This window comes from Anomalospiza imberbis, chromosome 3 (assembly GCF_031753505.1).
Source record: "Anomalospiza imberbis isolate Cuckoo-Finch-1a 21T00152 chromosome 3, ASM3175350v1, whole genome shotgun sequence".
Classification (NCBI taxonomy): domain Eukaryota; kingdom Metazoa; phylum Chordata; class Aves; order Passeriformes; family Viduidae; genus Anomalospiza; species Anomalospiza imberbis.
Genome location: NC_089683.1, coordinates 64,943,929 through 64,964,649, shown reverse-complemented (window position 1 = coordinate 64,964,649; position 20,721 = coordinate 64,943,929). Strand labels below are relative to the sequence as shown.

Genomic DNA, 20,721 nt, shown 5'->3' with positions numbered 1-20,721 from the left:
TGCATGTTATTAAAAAACATGTTCTAGAACAGCAAGACTGAACTCCTTGTTTATCCATATGTGAATTTTGTTATTTTTTCATATCAGTAACCTCACATGACTACTTTTGGTAAGGGTGAGCCTCTTTAGAACAGAACCTTTGCTATATCCATTTATCCAAGAATCTTATAATTTACGAAGAAACATATTTTTTATGAAGTAGGTATTATATTCAGTAGTTAGGCATGCACCAACATTGTGAAAAGCCTACTTCCAGGTAATTTGGCTGACATCATGCTGAAAAAATGAGGAAAAAGGAGACAAAGGAGCTGCTAAAACCATTTCACTGACTTCCCTCTTCTAATACCAGGGAAAATACTTCCTCCCAGAAAAGATGTTATGTGGGTGTGCTTGAAAACATCTGAGACTTTCAAGGAACACATTCTTTTTCTGGCATACACTGAAGCATTTCTAAAAGCGATAAATGACAGCGTCACAGTCGCCTATCCAAATTTAAATGGAAAACAGAACAATCCTTTCTGAAACAGATGACGGCCAAGTTATCATACCTCTCCTTAAGCTTTGGGGACTGTCATTTAAAAAGAGGACAAGATGACATCTCCCCTTTATTCTGTTGTATCAGTCATTTCCTGCTGGTTTCCTGCAAAGAGAGCTCTTTGCCCTACCCTCCCAGGAACATTACATTAGTCACACATCATTTTCCCTAGGTCCTAGGCCACCAGAACAAAAACACAGAATGTAATACATTCATCTACAAGAAAGGCTTTACTGTTCTCTTTTCATTTTATGTAAAAGGCCTAACTGATCATTTCTTCCACTTTCATTAGAGAAAGGCGAGAGATTTCTAGTCTAGCACATCTTTCACAGCCTTCTGTGAGTGTCTGAAAAGCAGTTTTGGATAAGAGCTATATAGAAACTCTATGGGGAAGCCTCTTCACTTTTTTGGGGTTTTTTTAACAAAAAAAAAAAATCTGTAATTTAAAATGCAGCATTAGACCAAAGCTCACACTGGTTTTGAAGCCATCTTTAGAAACGCCATGCAGAGAAAGGAAAAGACTGCATCTTTTTCAGAGAGTCACATTTCATACTGGCAAAAGTAATTACTTAATCCACTGAAGAAAATAAAACCTGGCCAGTTTCTGAAATTAAGTACTTCATATGCCCCTCTAGAAAATTTTATTCAAATATAAGGAATTGTACAGCATGCACATAGCACCTCAGGTTATCAGCACAGCACTGGGTAGCCTCTATGAAATTATATCTTAGCAAATGTGGTTACCAGTAAGTCACGAAGCAAAGCCAAGAAGAACTCAGCATGGCAGATATATATTCTGACATGACTGGCCCTGCTGCTCCAGAACAAACCACACTGGAAAAGCAGTGATCTCCCAGCCACAAGTCTGCCTCCACTGAACTTGGGAGTGAAAAAAGGGAAGGGAGATCTGGAAGGTCAACCTCAGAAACCAAAGGGACACCAAGGTGCAGAAAACTACAGTTTAATAATGACTGGCACTCAGACTACTGGGATCTGCACTGCATTTGGACTAACAGCTCCAGGACACAACTTCTAAAAATAACTACTCTCTTTATAAATGTATTATATATATATACACAGACACATACATCTATATACACATACATATATATATATCTGTACATATACACATATCTACATAGATATATATATCTATATATCTACATTAGTATGAACGCATTTATATACATACATATATATGCACATACATTTACACACACATATATATACATATGCATACATATACATACATATATATATATATACACACACACACACGCATATACACTTTTTATTTTCAGAGCTGTAGCCGTGGGTTTCTAAAATAAGCAACAGTTTCCAAATAACTCTCCTTTCTAATAGAGTATTTTAAAAAAACATTATAGAACACTGAATAGAAAAAGGCAACTTAAAAAAAAGGATAAAACGACGAACGCAAATGGGTGTGAGATAATATGACAGACAAGTAAAGCCAGCAGAGAAAATACCTCTGATAGATACAGGCAAGGTAAGAAGTGAGCCTGGTACCTAGCAACCAAGTGATTTACTCAGATTTGCTGCCAGAATCTCCAGAATTCTACATCTTACTCTGTACAATACAGTAGGAGAGTGATAAATTATTTGAGTGGAAAACAGAATATAAACAACATTAAATGAAACAGAAGTTTGGAATGCTTATAATTCAACTGAAATCCATACATCATACTTACATTATTCTTCTGGAAAATAATTTCCTGAAATAAAAACAAAAAAAAAGAAAATGTTGATAGCACTAGGAAAGTTATTTGATCAGTATAACTTTCTAATACTACTGTTTGTACACATGACAAGAAAAGGTTGGTTGGCAGATGTTTTCTTATACCTGTCGAATTAACATAAATGAGTTATTGTCTCAGAAGAGATGAAAATCCTATGGAACCACGTAGATACATACAACTAACATATACATAAGAGCATACCTACTGTCTGCATGTGAATGTACATATATACACACATATACATGTCCCTCCATTTATAAATTCTCCTAGAGGGATGATGTCCAGAAGTTGTCTATTAATAAACATCTATTCATATTTGGAAAGTCAAATATAGTAACATTTTGCTACCAGGAGAAGCAATCAAAAAGAATAGTAAAAGCAGTATTCATATGAGGTTTTAAAATATTCCAAAACTGCTTGAAATTCACTTGGCTCTAATAATTAGATGCAAAGAACATAGCTTCACATTTTCAATGTGAATTTTCAGAGAATTAGAACACACACAGATGGAAAGAGCTGATTCCTGCACACTAATACAGGTGGTACAACTCAAATGTAAACCACTTCTGAACAATGATCATCTTGCTTCCAGCATGACTTGTCAGTAATTTTTGATCCCAGAATTGATAACCATAACAGATTTATCAGACAGATTTGCCTCTGCCACTGGGACTGGTGAGCAGTTTCACTGTCACAACAGCATTAAAAACAAGCACAGCGTCAAACCAAGGCCCCTCATACTTTCCATGTTGCTTAAGTCAGGCTTTGATAAAACTGCTCTTCTCCCTGTTGAGAGGTCATGTTTCACATAGGACTGTTTCTAGATTTCCAAGTGTGGGTCATAAAGTTCTGGTCAAATCCCCCCACATGGACAGGGACATCTTTGACTAGATCAGGTTGATCAAAGTCCTGCCCAGCCTGGCCTGGATGTTCATGCAGAAGAACATTTCACCAGCAAAAGTTTATTTACACTGCTTTGTACCCTGATTAAATCATGTGCTGCAGTTCTGTATTTCCTTCATTTTCAGTTTTTTAATTCCCCCTTCCATACAAGATTAAAACTGCGCAAGCTCTCCTGCATTGTTTCTACTCTTACCTGCTGGCTGTAACAAATACAGGAACAAACACTGCCTCAGAAGATGTCCCAGTATGTCCACAGCTACTTTATTTAGGCACTTACTAAATAGTATGGAAAGGGTCTCACTCTTTGACTAATTCCCTACAGACTATCAAGAGCAGAAACATAAGCCCAGTTCAAAGCTAAGGGAAGCCAAAGGGAGTATTTCAGTCAGCAGAGTACTGGTGGCAACTGTGACATCCAAGTCCCCCTGCACAGAACTGGGCTTCCACTGATGCCAGTAGGAATCCAGCACATGACCCATTTACAAAGTCCAGCTCCTAAACTAGTGAAAAGTTCTTCCAAGTGCCCAGGAAAGCCTGATGCCTCACCCCAAGTGATTTCTCAGTGGGTGCTGGGTATTTGGCTCTTGGCCCAGTAAAATGAAATTCTGCTCTGCTCATACTGTAGATCATTGTACTTACACAACTGAATTAAATTCCCAGATACATCTTTTATCATTAGCATTATTTTTAGGGCTTTTATCTGTATACTCTTTGTGTTGCAAAAAGAAAGGAAATAATTGGATTGTAAGAGGTCCAGTTAGCTGAGAAAATTTAGAGGGAAGAGCAGGGGGAAGAAACTGACTTACTAAGCATGTCCCTCCAAAATATAGGGCCAGCCTGAAAAAAAATGGGACAGAATCAAAACCAAATAGCCTGCACTTGCCAGAAGCAGTGGAAGTAAACCCTTCCTGAGTGGTGCTGGTGCCCAGACTGCAGTCTGACTCACCAAGCTGCTCACTCTAAATTCTTCCTCTCAGCAAAGCCTGGAAAGGAAGTGCAAGAGCATAAAACACCTCCTGAGTAAAGCAAATGCATCTGAAAGAGGGAAAGCAATTGAAAAGACTGCCATCCAAGTTGTCTGTTCTTTCCCATCACTGAAGTTGCTAAACCTTTTGGGTAGTTGCAGTAGGAAGCAAGTACCAACTCCTTGGCTGACAAAATACACAGCCCCATAGATTATCTTAAAAGACCCTCTTAAACCTTAAACCAAGAGTACTCTTAACTGTGCACTGAGGCATGAGTTTTGTTTTTACTGACTCTATTACACTGCTGCTAATCTCCAGCAGAGCAGTCCTGCAGGTACCTGATGCAAACAGCTGTAACTCAGCAAACAGCTGTAACTCAGCAAGATTTAGCAGGGGGTATCAGGTGGTCCCATAAGGTTTGGCAGAAAACTGCTAATTTAGACAGAAGCTAAAGCCTAAAGATTATTTTGCTGCCTACACACTACCACAGGATTGTTATTACTGTAGCAGTTTACCACAAACACCAGTAATTCTCTTGAATGACAAAGTCTTGCATTTAGTTTCTCATCTGAAATTTGGCAAACTTCTGTTTCCATAAACAGCCATTTAACAGCTAGGTATTTAGGTGACTGCAATCAAGCAATCTAAATCTTTCTCTTTAGAAAACTAAACTGAGTTTTAGAGCATTGCATTTTTAGACATCTTTGCCAGGCCTCAGAACATTTTTGCTATTCTGTTCTGAACCACAAGTGGCATGTGTATTTCTTACAGAAAGAACTTATTTCAAGTGTTAGACTAGCTGTGACTTCCCCTCCAAACCCCTTTTTCCACCCAGTGTTACCTTCAGTGACTGCAGAGACTCTGCATTTGTGTCACAGTAGAGGATAATGTTGTTAGCCATGCTGAAGCTCTCCCTGACTCCCAGATGGTAGAACAAGGAAGGCTGACGGAAGGCATCACTCATCTCTACCACAGCAATATCTGCAGAAATAAATTTTTAAAAAAATTGTCAATGCCACACATTTCTGACAGTCAAATACATCTAGGTCATGTCTCTTCACACAATTTATTTTGGTAAGAAGACCTGGCTTTAAGTAGGAAATAAGAGATCTAGAGGGATTTCCCCATTTTAGCTATTATGCTTGAATTTTGAACATAGTCAGCAGGATGCGGATTAGTTTTTTTTCTATTTCACTATTACTCCTCTATTTTTTCTTTAAATGAGACCTTCAAATGGTAAAAATAGATAAACCACTGATCAAGAAAAGGAAAAAATTTAATTGCTGTCTTCAAGAATAAAATTCGCTTGGTAAATCTATACATGGTAAATAATAACCTTAGTGAGAAATAAAAGAAAAAAAAAAACATTAGGCACATTTTTACTCTCTGTGCGCGTTGCAATAAAAATTCGTGTAATTTATAACATACTGTATAGATTCTGTACTAGAAATTTGGAAGAAAAGAAACTGAAAGGTAACGTTCCAATATAAATTACCATTCAGATCTATTTTGATTCATATAGAAAGATGATAGAATGAGAAAAAGACAAGGTACAGATGCAGAGAAGCAAAGAGGGAGTACATATATAAAGCCAAACTAACACCCATATAAGTAAAAACTTAACTGAGCAGAGAACTCTGTTCATAATAAGTTTTACCTGTGTGAATAATGCATGCAAGCACATACATGGATGCTTACAGAACAAGGAATGTAGTCCACAATTTCTCTTAAACCATGTGTTTTTCTTGACAAGATTTGCACCAATGCCAAAATATAACAAGAGGCAATAACTATTTCTGCTGACTCTATAACAGATTCCTGTTATACCAGGCAGCCTATTCCCACTGCAAAAGTTTTGTGGAATCAAGAGCACAAAGCAAGAAAACTGATTCATCTCCACCTCTTCTACAAACACCTTTCTGTCTTTTTACCCAACTCATTTTTTTCTTAGATTTCAGGAAAAAAAAAAAACCAGAAAACCAAACCCAAACCAGAGAAACAAGCTTCTGTTAAAGAGCAGAACAAGAAAAGCAGTCTGGTTTCCAGTATCTCTCTATGTTTTCCCATTCCTTTGGAAGCTTTAATGACTGAAAAGACAGATAGCAAGATAAGCTCTGTAGGGAAAAAGCCTATGTACCCTCAAGTTTCTCTAATTCATTTAATCAGAGATTCTGCTACTAACCACAACTTCTCACCTCACCTATTTTTTTAGATCATCAAAACTGAAATGAAGATATTCAATAAAAGATAAGCCTTGTGGTCACACTCTTAACTGCTGAAGCAGTGTCTCTCCAGCTTGTTGAAAAGGATTTATCTTTGAGACATCTACTCTTCAGTAATGTGCTTCAGTAACTGGCCTACAGCTTATAAATTATTAAAAACCTGAAGGAAGGAGAGACACACATAGAGGAAAGAACAAACTTTGCTTATACAAGCCTAGGCTCTTCAAGAAACAAAATTAAAAGAGAAGAGACTAATACGGTATAAAAAAAGATATCTTTTCACACGAAAAAACCTAATATTGAACTATGTTTTCTAAAATTCTAATATTCATAACTTGTGTTCTAAGCATCTCCCTCTGTCCAATTCCACCTAAATATTTGCAGTATGGATGCCATCAAATTTTATTGAATTAAAAAAGGCAGTGCACTACTAAGATTACACATATACTCACTTTCATTAATTTTAGGAAAGTGAAGCATTACAAAAGCCAAACAAGAATGACAATATTGCTACTATATTTTGGGTGAGATTAGAGTCTGTTTATTTTCTTCTGAAACTTGCCGTAATGCAAGTTATATTTTTAGCTGCTCTTACTCACATAGAAGTCTAATCTTGAGCAACTCCAAATTTATGGCACATATCTATTAGTGCCAAGCAGGAGGAAAATTTGCGCAACATGCCATGACTTAATTCTGCAATCCTGCAAGATAATGTGCTCTCACTAGAATTGCAAAATTAAGATTAAAAGAGAAACATTACTTTAGATGGAGCCTGATAAAAGCTAAATTACAAAAAACACTTGAGAAATCCTATTTTAAAAAGGCAAGTTCCTAAGATCATGAAGAAGGAAAGAGAAACTCAAAAAATATTATGTGTCTATATATATTACTGTCAAGCTGGCCAAATACCTTGAACAGAGTCCGACACAGGACCACATTCTTGGGCCATGTACCATCCCTATCATAGTAAAAATAAAATTAAAATAAAATAAAATAAAATACCCAAAACATACAAAAACCTTGAGTTGCTCACATAGAGGACAGAAGGACCATTAGTAAAGAAACATCGGCAAGAAAAATTACACTGAGGTACTGGTATAAACTCTTTTGTGATACTTGTATTTCTTATGTAACTGAAGAAGAAAAGATATGTCAAGACTTCTGTGAAATTCTTCTGGATAATCTCATTTGATAGATAAAGCAGTGTCTTCCTTAGAATAGGTCCATCTTTTGTCAAGTGTTCCTACTCATTTTAGCAGTTATGTATTTTAAGATGAAGATGTCACTCACAACAAAGAGATCAGATTTCTCAAGTTCAGGTTAGGCCTCAGGGCTGGTATTGCAATTTCCAAGGGGAACAACCCAAATCTTACCTGCAATTCCAACAAGCCAGAAAAGGTATAGGCACTTTTGAGATCAGATGGCTATGCAAATAAAAAAACATATATCCTGAAACAGCTCCTATGACAGACCTATTTTTTACTATCTTGTTTCATAACATCGGAAGATAACTCCTCTGAGCAAAGGAGGGATCAATGAACTTGACAGAAGTGCAGAAGTCAAATACTATGTAACTCATCTGGAAGAAAAAGAAAAAAAGATAAAAAACCCACCACAGAAACAGGAGTGGTAATGGTTCCTACAAAGCACCTGAAATGTACCATCAAGTGCACTACAAAACAGCCAAACACTGTATTCAGTTACATTAAATATTATTAGAAGTTTAGCAAAGATTAGCAGGACTGATGGTTTTCAAGACAAATCTAAGTAAAAAGTATACACACAGATATCAAAATTCTCACTAGTTTGAAAGAATCAGGATTTAGCTAAGCCCAAAATAACTGTTTGGTCAACAACATATAAAAGGCCATAATCCCCTTTATCAGGTTCTCACTCTCATTTCCCCAAGATGACATCAATCAAACATTCTGATGCCATAGAAGATAAGTTTCCACTGTTCTCACTGGAGAACACACTTTCATAAGTGGCAAAATGGCATTTCAACAAAGGTGGAGGAATCAGCTCAACAGTTACACTGGAACTACACCCTTACCAAAAAACCTGTGGTTTGAGTTTCAAGGCAAGTAAAAGCCTGATCAAGCACAGGAATCAGAGTAGAGCTCTCTCAACACCTAAGACCTCAGGATGAAGCACTCTGAAGACCAGGAACATCAGTTCACTGATGTCAATTCACTTCAAATGCTCTTGCACACCTTCAATGCGGCAGCAAAGTCTGTTCAGGCTACAGCAGACAAATGAGTAGGGTGGGTATGGAAGCACACTGCATAAAACAGGAAGAAAAGACAGAAAATGCAAGAACTGCAATTTTTGCAACTCACAGGCTGCAAGAATGTGAAATTTAATTTTGCACCCATGACCAAAGTAAGGGATAAAATTTATTCTATCTCATGAAAGTAGACCTGGTAACAGATCGCTGATACTAAAGAAAACAGGTATAGATCGGTCTTTACCTTTTCTAGTCATTTTTCACATTACAGCTAGAAAGTCTTACAATAGGTCTTGAAGTAAATTGTCTCCTAATAGTTTATGAACAAAAAAGTAAGTCTAATCACTACCTTCCCTCCCATCTTCTTAAACAGCTGGCCTGCCTAAATAGATAAGACAAGTGTATCATAAACCTAAGACTAGAGCTCTGTTCACTCTGGCCTAGGCAGCAAAACCAGCATAAATCCAGCAGCAGGCAGTTCAGTGTCCGTGTCCTAAATCGCCCCAAGCTCTGTCTGCCTGCTGACAGCAGCCAAACTGCCTCTAATGAGGCTGCCTGTGTACACATTAGCTGAGTAACCACACACTGAGCTGCAGACACACCAACAACTACTAAGCAATCAAAATCTAGCCTGTTATTAGGCGAACTAACATCTACACCAACAATAGCTTGAAACACACTATCACGCTTTCAAGAGAACAAAATATCACTGCACTAGTAACTGGCTGCTTATTACCCTGGGAAACTAGATTCATTAGTTGGAATTGGAGGCAACTCACTTGACCCTTTTTGCCTGAGAAGCACTGGAAAAGTACACATCTCTGTGAAGTTTGGCATAGATTAAATCTATCTTACAAATTATTCCTAACTGTGATGTAAATCCACTTAGTTCTCTTTAAGCTATCTGTGCAAAGATTGAGAACCTTACATGTAAAGTCTCTACTAATTAACTTGTCTTAAGAAATGGTAGAAACTCCAGAGTATACACATTAATATGGCCAAAAAAGGGTAAGTGTCCATTAGTGGATACAGAGCCCTTTGCTCTTGGCTATTAGCCATGCCTTTAGTCACCAAGAAAGTGATAAATGAAATGCAGTGGTCAAAGTTCATCTCCTACTTATTGTTTTAAACGTAACAGGGCAAAGAAGAATGTTTAAACAAGTGCTCTGAGATATCTTACACGTACACCCTACTTTTTGATACTACCTGCTTACTATAGTACTGACATGAAAAGCAGTGAATACAAACAGACCAGCTATACAACTAATGAATGTTTATGTTTGCTATTATCTTCTGATTAATTGCTATTAAACACATGACTACTGCCTTACATTCACTGTCCCACAATCAATCAGGGGAAGAGGAAAGATGATAAAGGCAACTTCTGAGACCAAGATTTTGTGCTCTTTTCCACTTGAGGGTTAAAAGAGTAAGATATCATTCTGACAGAGATATAGAAGAAAAGAAAGGAGGGCAAAATTTATTTCAGTGTGAGTCTGAACACCAAACTTATTTCATACTGCAGTAGCAGCTCTCCATTCAGCCTTAGAACGATAATATGACAACACTTACTATTGGGCAAACTTTCAGAAACAAGCAAGGAATATCCTTATCTATCTCAACTTCTTTATGATTCTCTGTGCTTGGCATAGACATCTTCCTGTTTACCAGAGATTGCCTGCATGAGGTAGGAAAACCTGCTTTGGCAATCCCAACACGTCGGTACAGATTGGTATTTCTGGTTCAACTGTGCAAACCACAGTGCCACAGACTTTTCAACAGCACTGTAACCAGACATTTCCTGTCAAGAGTGTCTCATATGGCTCCAAGTCCGGAAACAATTGATGGGAACCACTGAGGTGAGAATACCCAAACACAGATGAATGGCCAACCTCCCAGGAAACCAGTCCAGTCAAGTCAGTCTGTTGGGAGAGGCTAAACAAAACAAAAACAAAAAGACCACCCCCCCACCCAAAAAAAAAAAAAAAACACCAACCCAAAACCAAAAAAAACCCCACCAACTTTGTAAGGGTGTCTGAGGCTTGAATATGGGGAAGGAAAAGCAGGCAACGATGGCACAGGCAAGTTAAGTGTGCCATAGACTAGAGGAAAAGCAGAGTATTTGTAGAGGGTTGAATTTACGCACAAAGTAGGCTTAAGGGCGCCAAGACAAAAGCATGTGATGGGCATGGGCTAGTTCTTATCTAGTTAAATGCACTATGACTTAGCAATCTAATAGTAATCCTGTCTTGAGCAGTCTCATTTTTATGCAATGGAAGCAGAGATCCATCATCAATGAAGTAAAGACCAGAGCCTGCAACCTACTAAAAAGGGAGTTTCTGAGCACAAATTTCAAGAAGATAGAACAGAAGCCCAGCTGTCTGGTGGGTGGTCCCTTTCCAGATGCTGCATAACACAAAGTTGAGCTAGAAATAATTAGAGCACTTAATACTTGCCCCAAAAGCACCAAGTTACCTTTGGATACAACAGTACCATTTTGTCCTCATGCTGGTATTAAGAGCCCACTGTTCCTTGAACAGCTAAACTGAGTTAAGCTGCTCTTGAATTTCAAAGTGAATTCCTACACCTAGGCTTATAAGCAAAAAGGTATGATTTCCCTTCAGATAAACTCAATAAACAGCTTTTACTGTTGGGGGTGGTTCTGATCCTCTTCCACATTTGCATCCGACCTAGTGTGGTCAATATCCAGTGAGACAACTCTGTCACTCTGTTGGCTTGGAGGGGTGGGGTGAATGTGCAGGATCAGCTGACTCCTGGATCAGTTAGATGATCTCACTTTCCACCCACACAATCACCAGGTCCTAGATAAAGAAGGCACCAGACACCACAACATCTACAAGGATGCAACTGAGTACCTAATTAGCCCTGCTTAAAAGTCACATATTGTTCCAGGGAGCAGGTAAATTTTAATCCTCCATATAGACATGGATGCAACATCCACGTGTTCAAGAATCCCACATATAACTTCACAGGAAGAAGAGTTCCTTAAGGAAGAACAAAGAAAATAAATAAAAAGACATATACACAATCTACCTCATTACATTAGGCATCTATAGCCATACTGACAGACTCTAAATTGAGTATGTGACTCAATCTAGGTCTCTAGGAGTCCACTCATTAACAAAAAAAACCCTTGCTAATCATGTAAAAGCAATCCTTTCTCCTTTTAAATCATTAAAAATTGTTGATTTCTTTCTAGTTAAGGTAAGAGAGAAGAACTACTTAAGTTAAAGGCTGACAATGTGCAAGAACAAATAAATGTCATCCCTGGATAAATTTAAACTGGAAATCACAAAACAGCTCATAATCTACAAATCCAGATGTCCTGGAGAACCCCCACCAATGTTTAACTGATTGGCAGTGATCTGCTGTCACACAGGAGCGTTATAAATCTTGCACCTTATCCCACAAATACATTGAGGTGCTCTTTAGTAACACTTGTGCAAATTGATTCCTGCCAACTTTTGTAGTTAACTGACTCAGATCATTCTACAAAACCAAATGTAATACTTCACCAATTAGAACCAACCAGGCAAGAAGGAGAGAAAAACAAGTTACTTTTCTTGTTGCAACAACAGCATTCAAGACCAAGATCCTCCAAGTGAAACTCTAGCCTTTTTGTCTGCACTATGCTTCAAATATGTGAAGGGAAAAGAACCTCTTGCTTCTGTAATCAAAAACTGATGAGAGATAATCTGAAGGCAATTACCAAAATAAAACAGCAGAAGCTGGCAACGAACTGGTAACAAAAAGAAAGTTATAACAGCTGTTAGAAAAGAAATGAGACAGAAAGAGATGACAAACAATAAAGGGTTGTGTAGGAATTTACACATCAAACTACACTTCAAAACCTAAATTACTGTGTCAATGATCTGAAGACAACTGAAACAATATAGAAAGGCTTTCTGATGAGGTAAAAGAAAACAGAAGAAAGCTTAAGTTTCAAAAAATCCACTCTCTCCTGGCCCAAAAAGGATTGTAATGTTATCACATGATTCCAACCCCCAACAATTCAAAAGAAACCACTCTCAGCTTAATGTATGTGGGAGGAACTCAGAATCAGGCAGGAATAAAAGATGACAAGCAAACAAAGAGCCATTTATTCAAAAATAACCTCAATATGTTCAGACTCACTGCATCTGTATCAATCCTAGTGAAACAGGCTCCCTACTAGCAATAACACCAAATACTAAAGACTACCTTAACTCTGAACTTTGCATCAGAAAAAATACTCAGATCACAATGGGGTAACTACTGAAGCTCAGCTGAATGCAGGAGCACTTTACAGGGCTAGAGTTAGGATCTGTACCAAATGCTATTTAAGCAATCCACACACACAACAGCAGAAGCAGTCAATGAAAACAAGGCAGGCTGTAGCAAACCAGTACTTCTACATTGAGAAGTTTTGTTCAGAAGATCTTCATCATTGCAATTTTTTTGTCAAAGAAGACCAAACACTCCTTTGGCCTGGACAGGATCTTAAGCAGGCAAACCCCTAGATAGAGAGAGAGTGAGAGTGAGAGAGTGAGAGAGAGAGAGAGAGAGAGAGAGAGGATGGTATTTGTGTGATTATTTTGGTTTATGTTCCCGTGTCATGTGTCCTTGAGATGCAAGATGAAAGAGTGATTATTTATTCTCTGGAGAAGTGACTGGGCCTACCCAAGAAGAAAGAATTTGTAAGAACACAGGTGTGCCAACAGAAAAGTTCAGAGAAGGAAGAGTCCTATGAAAATCAAACAGCCAGGTCTCATGGGTGGTGGAAAGTTTTCCAAAAGTCTATGTGAACTGTAGAGTTTGCTACAGCTCAAAAGTTTCAGAGGACATTAAAGCCAAGGAAAGAAACAACAATCCACCTCAAGGACAGGACGGGCAGGAGAAAAAGCTGATCAAAAGTTCTTTTTATTTCTGTCTTTCCTGTTCTGTTTATTTCTGATTAAATGACCTCAAGTTTTCTCCACCGAAGAAGTCTTCCAGTTTGGGGTTTTTTTCCTAAAATCTATTTTCACTTATAACACAGTTATATATTTTGTTTCTTTGCTCAGCTCACTGTGACAAAAATGTCTGGGCAGATCCACCAACAAGCTTCAAAAACAAAGTCTGGGTTTCATTGCAGCATCTGGAGGGATCAGATCAAAACTCTGTTTAACTCAGTATTTCTTCTCTGTCAGAAGCCAGAAGGCAATGTGGCAGAGATGGTGAGAATGGTGCAAGTAAAGACTGAGCTTTTTTAAACAATCCACACACATTTACAGTAAAATGTTGAGCTACCTAGAAAGCTGAATATCAACAACTAATTTAGTGCTCAATAATATGTGAACAATTAGAGCTGCTTTTCTTCATGTATGTTACTTTGCATTCACTATCACTGAACTTCAGCTGTCCTTTAGCTGCTCATATCCTTGGTACCATAAAACCTTCTACAATTCTTTACTGCCTACTCTCTAAAGTTTTGACAAGCCTGCACCAGAAAAAAAAAAAAATTTAGATCAGCTGTGAAACTTCTGAAAAGCCCAATTCAAAACAAGAAAGTACAGAACAATCCTTTTTAACAGCCTGGTGTTCCACAGGTAACCTTGCTTCATTGCAAAACTTATCTTCTGTTCCTTTCTTTTAAGTGTCCACTTAAAGGTTATAAGGATGGCACCTCCAGACATTTTATCCCTTTAAGAGTATTTGGTAAAGTATCCCATCAAAAGCTTTTTGACATCTCAATATACTGTCTTAAATGGATTACCCTTAAGTACAGGCTCATAAGAAGAGTGTGATTTCCTTCTACAAAAAAAGCCATTCAACTCCTCCCTGCTGCCAGATTTTACCCATGTCTCTAAATAATGTGTTCTTTATTTGTATTTTTAACCCATCTGCCCTAATGTAATACCAATATAAACTCCCACTACAATGCTACCAACATCAAATAAAGTCAGAAGTCATGCACCAAAAAAATAGCAGTCTTCAGCAAGTATTACTCAAACTCTTTTGGAAACAGTCTTACTAAGGCTTACATGCCTTTTTACACATTTTTAACTTGTTTACTCATCTGAACAAAAGTTCTTCATTCAAAGGGCATAATTCCATTTCTTCATCTTCTTAGCAATGCCACCTGCTGTGGATTACTTTCAAATTTCTGTTAATAAACATCACACATTCTCTGGAAGGAATTTTCCTTAGGATGTCTTTATGCCATCTGAAAGCTCTTCCTCTTTTTAGCTAATCCTGTCAATTTCTTGTTAAGAAGAAGACATCTTGCTCATTTCTACATAGGTTGTAATAGAAATGTGGCCTGCACCAAGAGGAGCTAAATGTCTAAGACAGACCATATGACCCTTCTCAAGAAGGCCAGAGACACATCCATTAAGCCACTGAAAAGATCCTGGAAGTGTTTCTAATACAAAGATGCACAAAGATTTCTTATAATATTCTTTTCAAGTCATGAGAGTTAATGTTTTCCAATCCAGTGATACCAAAAATAGTTTAAACTTAGAAGCAGCAAGTACAGACTGAAAAATAAATACAAGCACTTCAAGATTATGATGAACAGCATCTGGAATGCCTGTAAAAATGGGAATCTTCCTAAGCCTCTGAAAATTTGGAAGCAGAATTTTTCTAAGAGATGTAAACAAACACATTTGTTAAATGTCTTTATTTAGTCATGGAAATATTTCCATTCTAAAAAAAAAAAAACCCTATTTTTCATAAAAAAATACAACACTTGAGAATTTTAGATCACAAATTTCATAATAATCAAAAAATATGCCTACCACTTCTGGTTCTCACCACCCTCTCCACAAAAATCTCTACCTTGTAGCATTTTCACTGCTGTGTCCAATGTTTTTCCATGAACAGAAAGGCTTTGAGAAAACTAACTGCCTGAAGGCTTTGGAATTTCACATGCCATGTTTTCTGATAAAAAACACCATCATCTCTTAAAAAGTGCACAAATCTTGGCAAAAATGAAAAGAAAAAACAACTGCAGAACCACATGGTACATTCTAAAGCATTTGGAAATCCAACAGTCTGAAGAATTTCCAAGTAATTTCACGTGTACACAATATATAATAGGTCTTAGCAAACCCATCCATCAGGAATGTTAGTCCTTTTGAAGAATATTTAACTATGTCTTTTTATGGAAAAGTGCTTCTTTTAGCTTCTTCTGAAGCTGCTTACAGATAAGAGTTAGAAAGTCAAAAATTAAAAATGAGTGATTACTCCTTAATAAATCTTTCCTTTCCATTCCCGATTTCAGAGGACACCACCTTTCCCTTTGTTTGGGTTTTTTTTTTTTGGGTTTTTTTTGGTTTTTTTTTTTTTTTTTTTTTTTTTTTTTTCTGAAAAGACCCTATCTAGTCAGTCTCTTCCTGCATAGAAACAATTCCATGAATGATTCTGATAATCTGGTTTTTCCCTTGTCTGTGTCTTCCACCAAGACCCAAATTCAGTTTTTCAAATGTGATGAGCAGAGATGGTAAAGATATAGCACATCACAATTACACAGCAAATACCTCTTCTAGTTTTTCCTTCCTTTCTTTCTTTCATTGTGACTGCTGACAAGTTTATTTATTACTCCTATGAAGTTTTCAGTAATTCATTCACCATAGCTCTAACCTGTTACACACCCTAACAGATTAAAAAATAAGCACACTCTGCAGTATTTAGTTATTGTCTGTCTATTAATTTGATTCAAAAATTGGTCTAGTGACTGCACTGACCAATATTTCCCAAAATAAACCTGTATAAGCAATAGTTTATCAATTGTTTCCTTGCTTATAGATTTCTGGGAAGCAATGCATATTCCTTCCCTATTAGCACAGCAATGAATTTATCATTGTTAGCACATTATTTTATTATTATTTATTGTCTATTTGCAATGTCCTAAGTATTTGTTGTTTAAATTCAAAATATCATGTCTACTTTTCCTACTCATCTGCACCTTACAAGGTCTATTTATGTTCTATTTCAGAGAAGTAATTGACAAAACATAGACATATCAGTATCTGCTTCATACCTCATATACCTTATCCATTTCCAGCTCTTCCTTTAAAAAAACAAAATAAAAACAAAACAATAAAAGAAACCACCATCACTTTCTTTCAACAAAGCAAGCTGTAGAATTACAGTTAAGCTGCTTTTCCCACATAACACTACTACTAAGGCTTCTTAAGTCAAACACGATTTGAAAGCAGGTAGGACAACATTCACAGGGCTTGGTCAGACCTTAGTGATCTCTAAGTCACAAGTACAACATTTGCACGCAGCCTTCCTTGCAATTTAGCAGGAAAAAACCCACACACAGCACTCAACCACACAAATCAATTTACTTCAGTCAACACAGGTGAAGTACAGCGTAAACAAAACACACCTGATTAAACCAAGTTTGAAAGATCCCTGGGCTCCACCAAAAACACTGCAAAGAAGTATCAACCTCACACAGAAAATAAAGTCTTCAATTCAAAGACGAGACTATAGTTTGGAGTATTCAGAAATTTAGAAAAGCAACCCTCCATCAAGCTAGACATGTGTCACTAACACGGTACATGGCACTATAATTTTCTTCTATTGCAACTATTCACAAAAGATAGAGCTGGAATCGGTGTCCTACTTTGCAAAGCACTCCACAGCACAGATTAGGTAATCTTGCCCTGTAACACAAAAGCCTCAAATACTTTAAAAAAATTTAAAGGACCCTGTTAGAAGGTAACAAGGACGAGGAGTTTATCATCTCCAGCAGAAAGAAGCAAAATTGCAGCCTTGTCTACAGTTGCAGACATACAAGTTACAAGATTACAGTATTGTTGCCAAATACAAGAAAGTGCGGAATGGCTCGCGTTTCATAAACTTCATCTCTCACCAGTTCCCAAGGACAGCAATTACACAAGTGTAGGATAAAAGTTCAGACAGACACAGATCCATCCAGCCTGCTTTATTTAGCTTAAGCTCATCTCCTTTTTGCACAGACCAAGCTTGAAATTAATTTCACAATTTGAGCTATGACTTTTTGCTTTAGCTTACTGGAGCCCAGATCACAGAGCTACCCCTCGCCTTTCAAGACTCAGAGTAACAGTGAAAATATCAGTAAAGAAAGGGGAGACGAGGTGATACACAAATTATTCTTATTAAGGAGGACAAAACCTCCCACACTAGTTTTCTACCAAAATAACCACACGTGAGCATGTAAGTAGTAACTTGGTATTTAAGTTACTGGAAAAATCACACTCAAAATTCCTGAGAAGCAACCACTAATTTGCAAATTAATACAGAAAATAGGACTGCTCATAACACCACCATCTGCCTCTAAGGCAGCATAGACTGCCCAGCCTCACAAGTAACTGCACTACTGCATCCCCCAACAGAAAACGGAAATGACTCATCTGAGTCAAATTCTTTAACGCTTGACATGATTGCTGCTAATTGTTGCAAAACGAGATTAAACAGATCTGATAAGCGTTTTGCTATGTCAATGGTAACTCCAGGTGGCCTGTGATAGCTATGATTCCATTCTCATTCAATTCAGTTTTACAGCAAAAAGAACAGCCTTGGATTATTGTTGCTTGTCACTCTCTGTATTAATACAAGATGCTTAAACTTTACTTCCAAAGGTAGCCCATCTCTGCACATGATTCAAGTACCAAAAAACTACTTTTATATGGCTACAGCACTAATTTAGAATTACTGCAGTACAATTTAATATCCAACCACTGTGTACGAGTGTTTCAAATTTCAGATTTTATGTTAACTATCATAGAGGTTCTTGTCTTCTTAACAGAAATGAGTCATATCTAAATCAGCACTGATCATAATAGCAGTGCATCTGATCTAGCCAGCAGCTCACAAACTCAGGAAAGCTGAGTCCTCTCCTCACCTTTAGCTAAGGTCTACTGCCTTAGCTCAAGCAAGTAATTTACTCTCCATCCTTTTGGTTTCATTCTCCTTGAAATGATGAGATGGCTATCTGTTCCCTCCATAAAGTGCTTTAGCCTCGATAGATGAAATCCTTAAGTACATTACCCATGAAGGGGAACAGCCAGCATAAGAGCTGGCAGAAGCAAGATAAAAGACTTCAAGATAAAGCACTTGGAGCACTGTAAGTGTTGAATTCAATTCTGAAGTATTTACATATGGACAGTCACCAAGCTAGGACAACGCTGAACTCCATGTACAGAAAAAAAAAAAATATATATTGTATCAGCAGCACTTTTGAAGCATCAGCAGCACTTTTGAAGCAGAACTAGCACTACAAATGAGGTTTTAACTGTCCTGCATTGCATCCTATTTTTGAGGAAGAACAAGGACTACAAAATTGAAACAAAAGCAAACATTTTACTTGAGAAAAGTCTACAAACTAATCCATTACCTATATTTTTAAAATCACAGTAAGCAGCAAAACCTCATGCTAGCTAGCCCACAACTGAACCAAGGAAATGATACTAGAAGAACTTTATGACTTCATCAATTCTAAGTGCCTAAATCAGTGGAGCAAGAGAAAGTTTGATGACTGGCATAGGTTAATTGAGCCAAAGTGGCAAGAATTACCATTTGCATATGAAACTAGTGATTTGCTTAATCTAATCTAATCTACTTCTTTCTGTACTCTATGTACAGGTAAAATGTTTTCATTCCAACTAACTTCTGGAATTCAGTTAATATTCCAAGTGTTCTAGTACCAATTAACTAAAACAACTCAGTATACATGATCTCACTGCAATATTCAACATAGGCTTCAATCTCCATTCAACCTGCAGTGCTGAAATGGTAAAGATAGCAGTAATTTATGCTAAAACCAGATTTTTTTTCCTACAGCAATTATTGATATGAACAGGAAAGCTACACAGATGTAAATCTGAATAATTGCCAACAAAATAGATATTCAGCTTTACGCAAACTAAATAACCCACACAATTGGTAGGAAACCTAGCTCAGTTTGCATTTGTATCATATGAACATTTAAATTCTCATGCTTCAAGCTCTTCATCTTCTATAGAAGTGAAAAATTAATATTTAGGATGAAGAAACACTTGAGACATTGGAGAAAAAAAAGTGACAACAACCACCACCTACTCACACATTCATTTTTAGCAGAATAACCACCCTTTTGCAGAGATTTATCCAAAAATACCTGGATATAAAGGCCAGCAAATTAAACCACAAACTCTAGGAAACAATTTTGCCAGCACAGACCAAGTAATTTACAATAGCATAAGCCAAAAATTAAGCTACTGAGATTTAATTTGTTTCTTTTGCAGTCAACCTTCTTCACTTGCCACACTGAAGGCTTTTGAATATAACTGCAGGGCAGTTACATTTAAGCAGAATATAATAACTGAAAACATTATATATTTTATAAAAAAAAAAACCTGAGATGTGCTCTCTGAGTTATGCATTAGAGTTTGACTGAAAAAATCAAATGTATAAAAATGGAAAGTGAAATTTTTACGTCGTATTCAGTCATGACATTTTGTACATTTCCTGCAGATACAAAGAAACTGATGATCTATGCTGGAAAATATGCACAAATGCTGTACTTGCAATCTAGTGGATTAATATGGTGGATCTGAAAGATTCTTTTTCAACAAACAGTGCATATTAGCAGGTTATTTGCTGAGTGAATACTGAGGCCTAAGACTTGCAATAGCTAGTCACTGCCCTTCATTCAGTTTAAGGGCCTCAAGAAAGACTGTGAATTTGGAAGCTAAGATAGCTACTGAAATTGTGCATTCACAAACACAGTATCTTTAACCCATCTTCCTGAATAGATATGGCACTGCAACTGCACTTCCTCAGCTCTGAACCAAAGCTTCAAAGAAGCACACTTGTTACACCTAAACTAGGAAACCAGTATAGCAATGCTGACCAATTAAACATGCCCCAGGTCCCACTTCTGCATCAGGACCAAGTGGCTTGGAACAGTTTACAGCCATCTTAATTTCTCCTAGCCTCAGGTTGCTCCCTTCAAACAGGTCACTGGGAATGCTACTGAGGCTCTACTCATTGGCACAGACCAAAAGCATGCCAGAAGTGATAACAGCTTAACAGCATAGGCCGCTGGACTCTGCTACCATGTGTAGAAGCCTAGAAGATAAGGGGACTAATGTGTACG

General features: G+C 37.3%; 1 protein-coding gene across 1 annotated transcript in view; it reads right to left on the bottom strand.

The window, feature by feature from the left end:
- Positions 1-20,721, bottom strand: part of MAP3K5 (mitogen-activated protein kinase kinase kinase 5) — a 98,112-nt gene that overhangs the window by 64,348 nt on the left and 13,043 nt on the right. Inside the window, exons 2-3 of the mRNA XM_068184822.1 lie at positions 5,002-5,141; positions 2,245-2,268 (exon numbers count right to left, since the gene is read on the bottom strand). Of these exons, the coding sequence (XP_068040923.1) occupies positions 2,245-2,268; positions 5,002-5,141 (164 nt within the window). The remainder of the gene's footprint in view (positions 1-2,244; positions 2,269-5,001; positions 5,142-20,721) is intronic.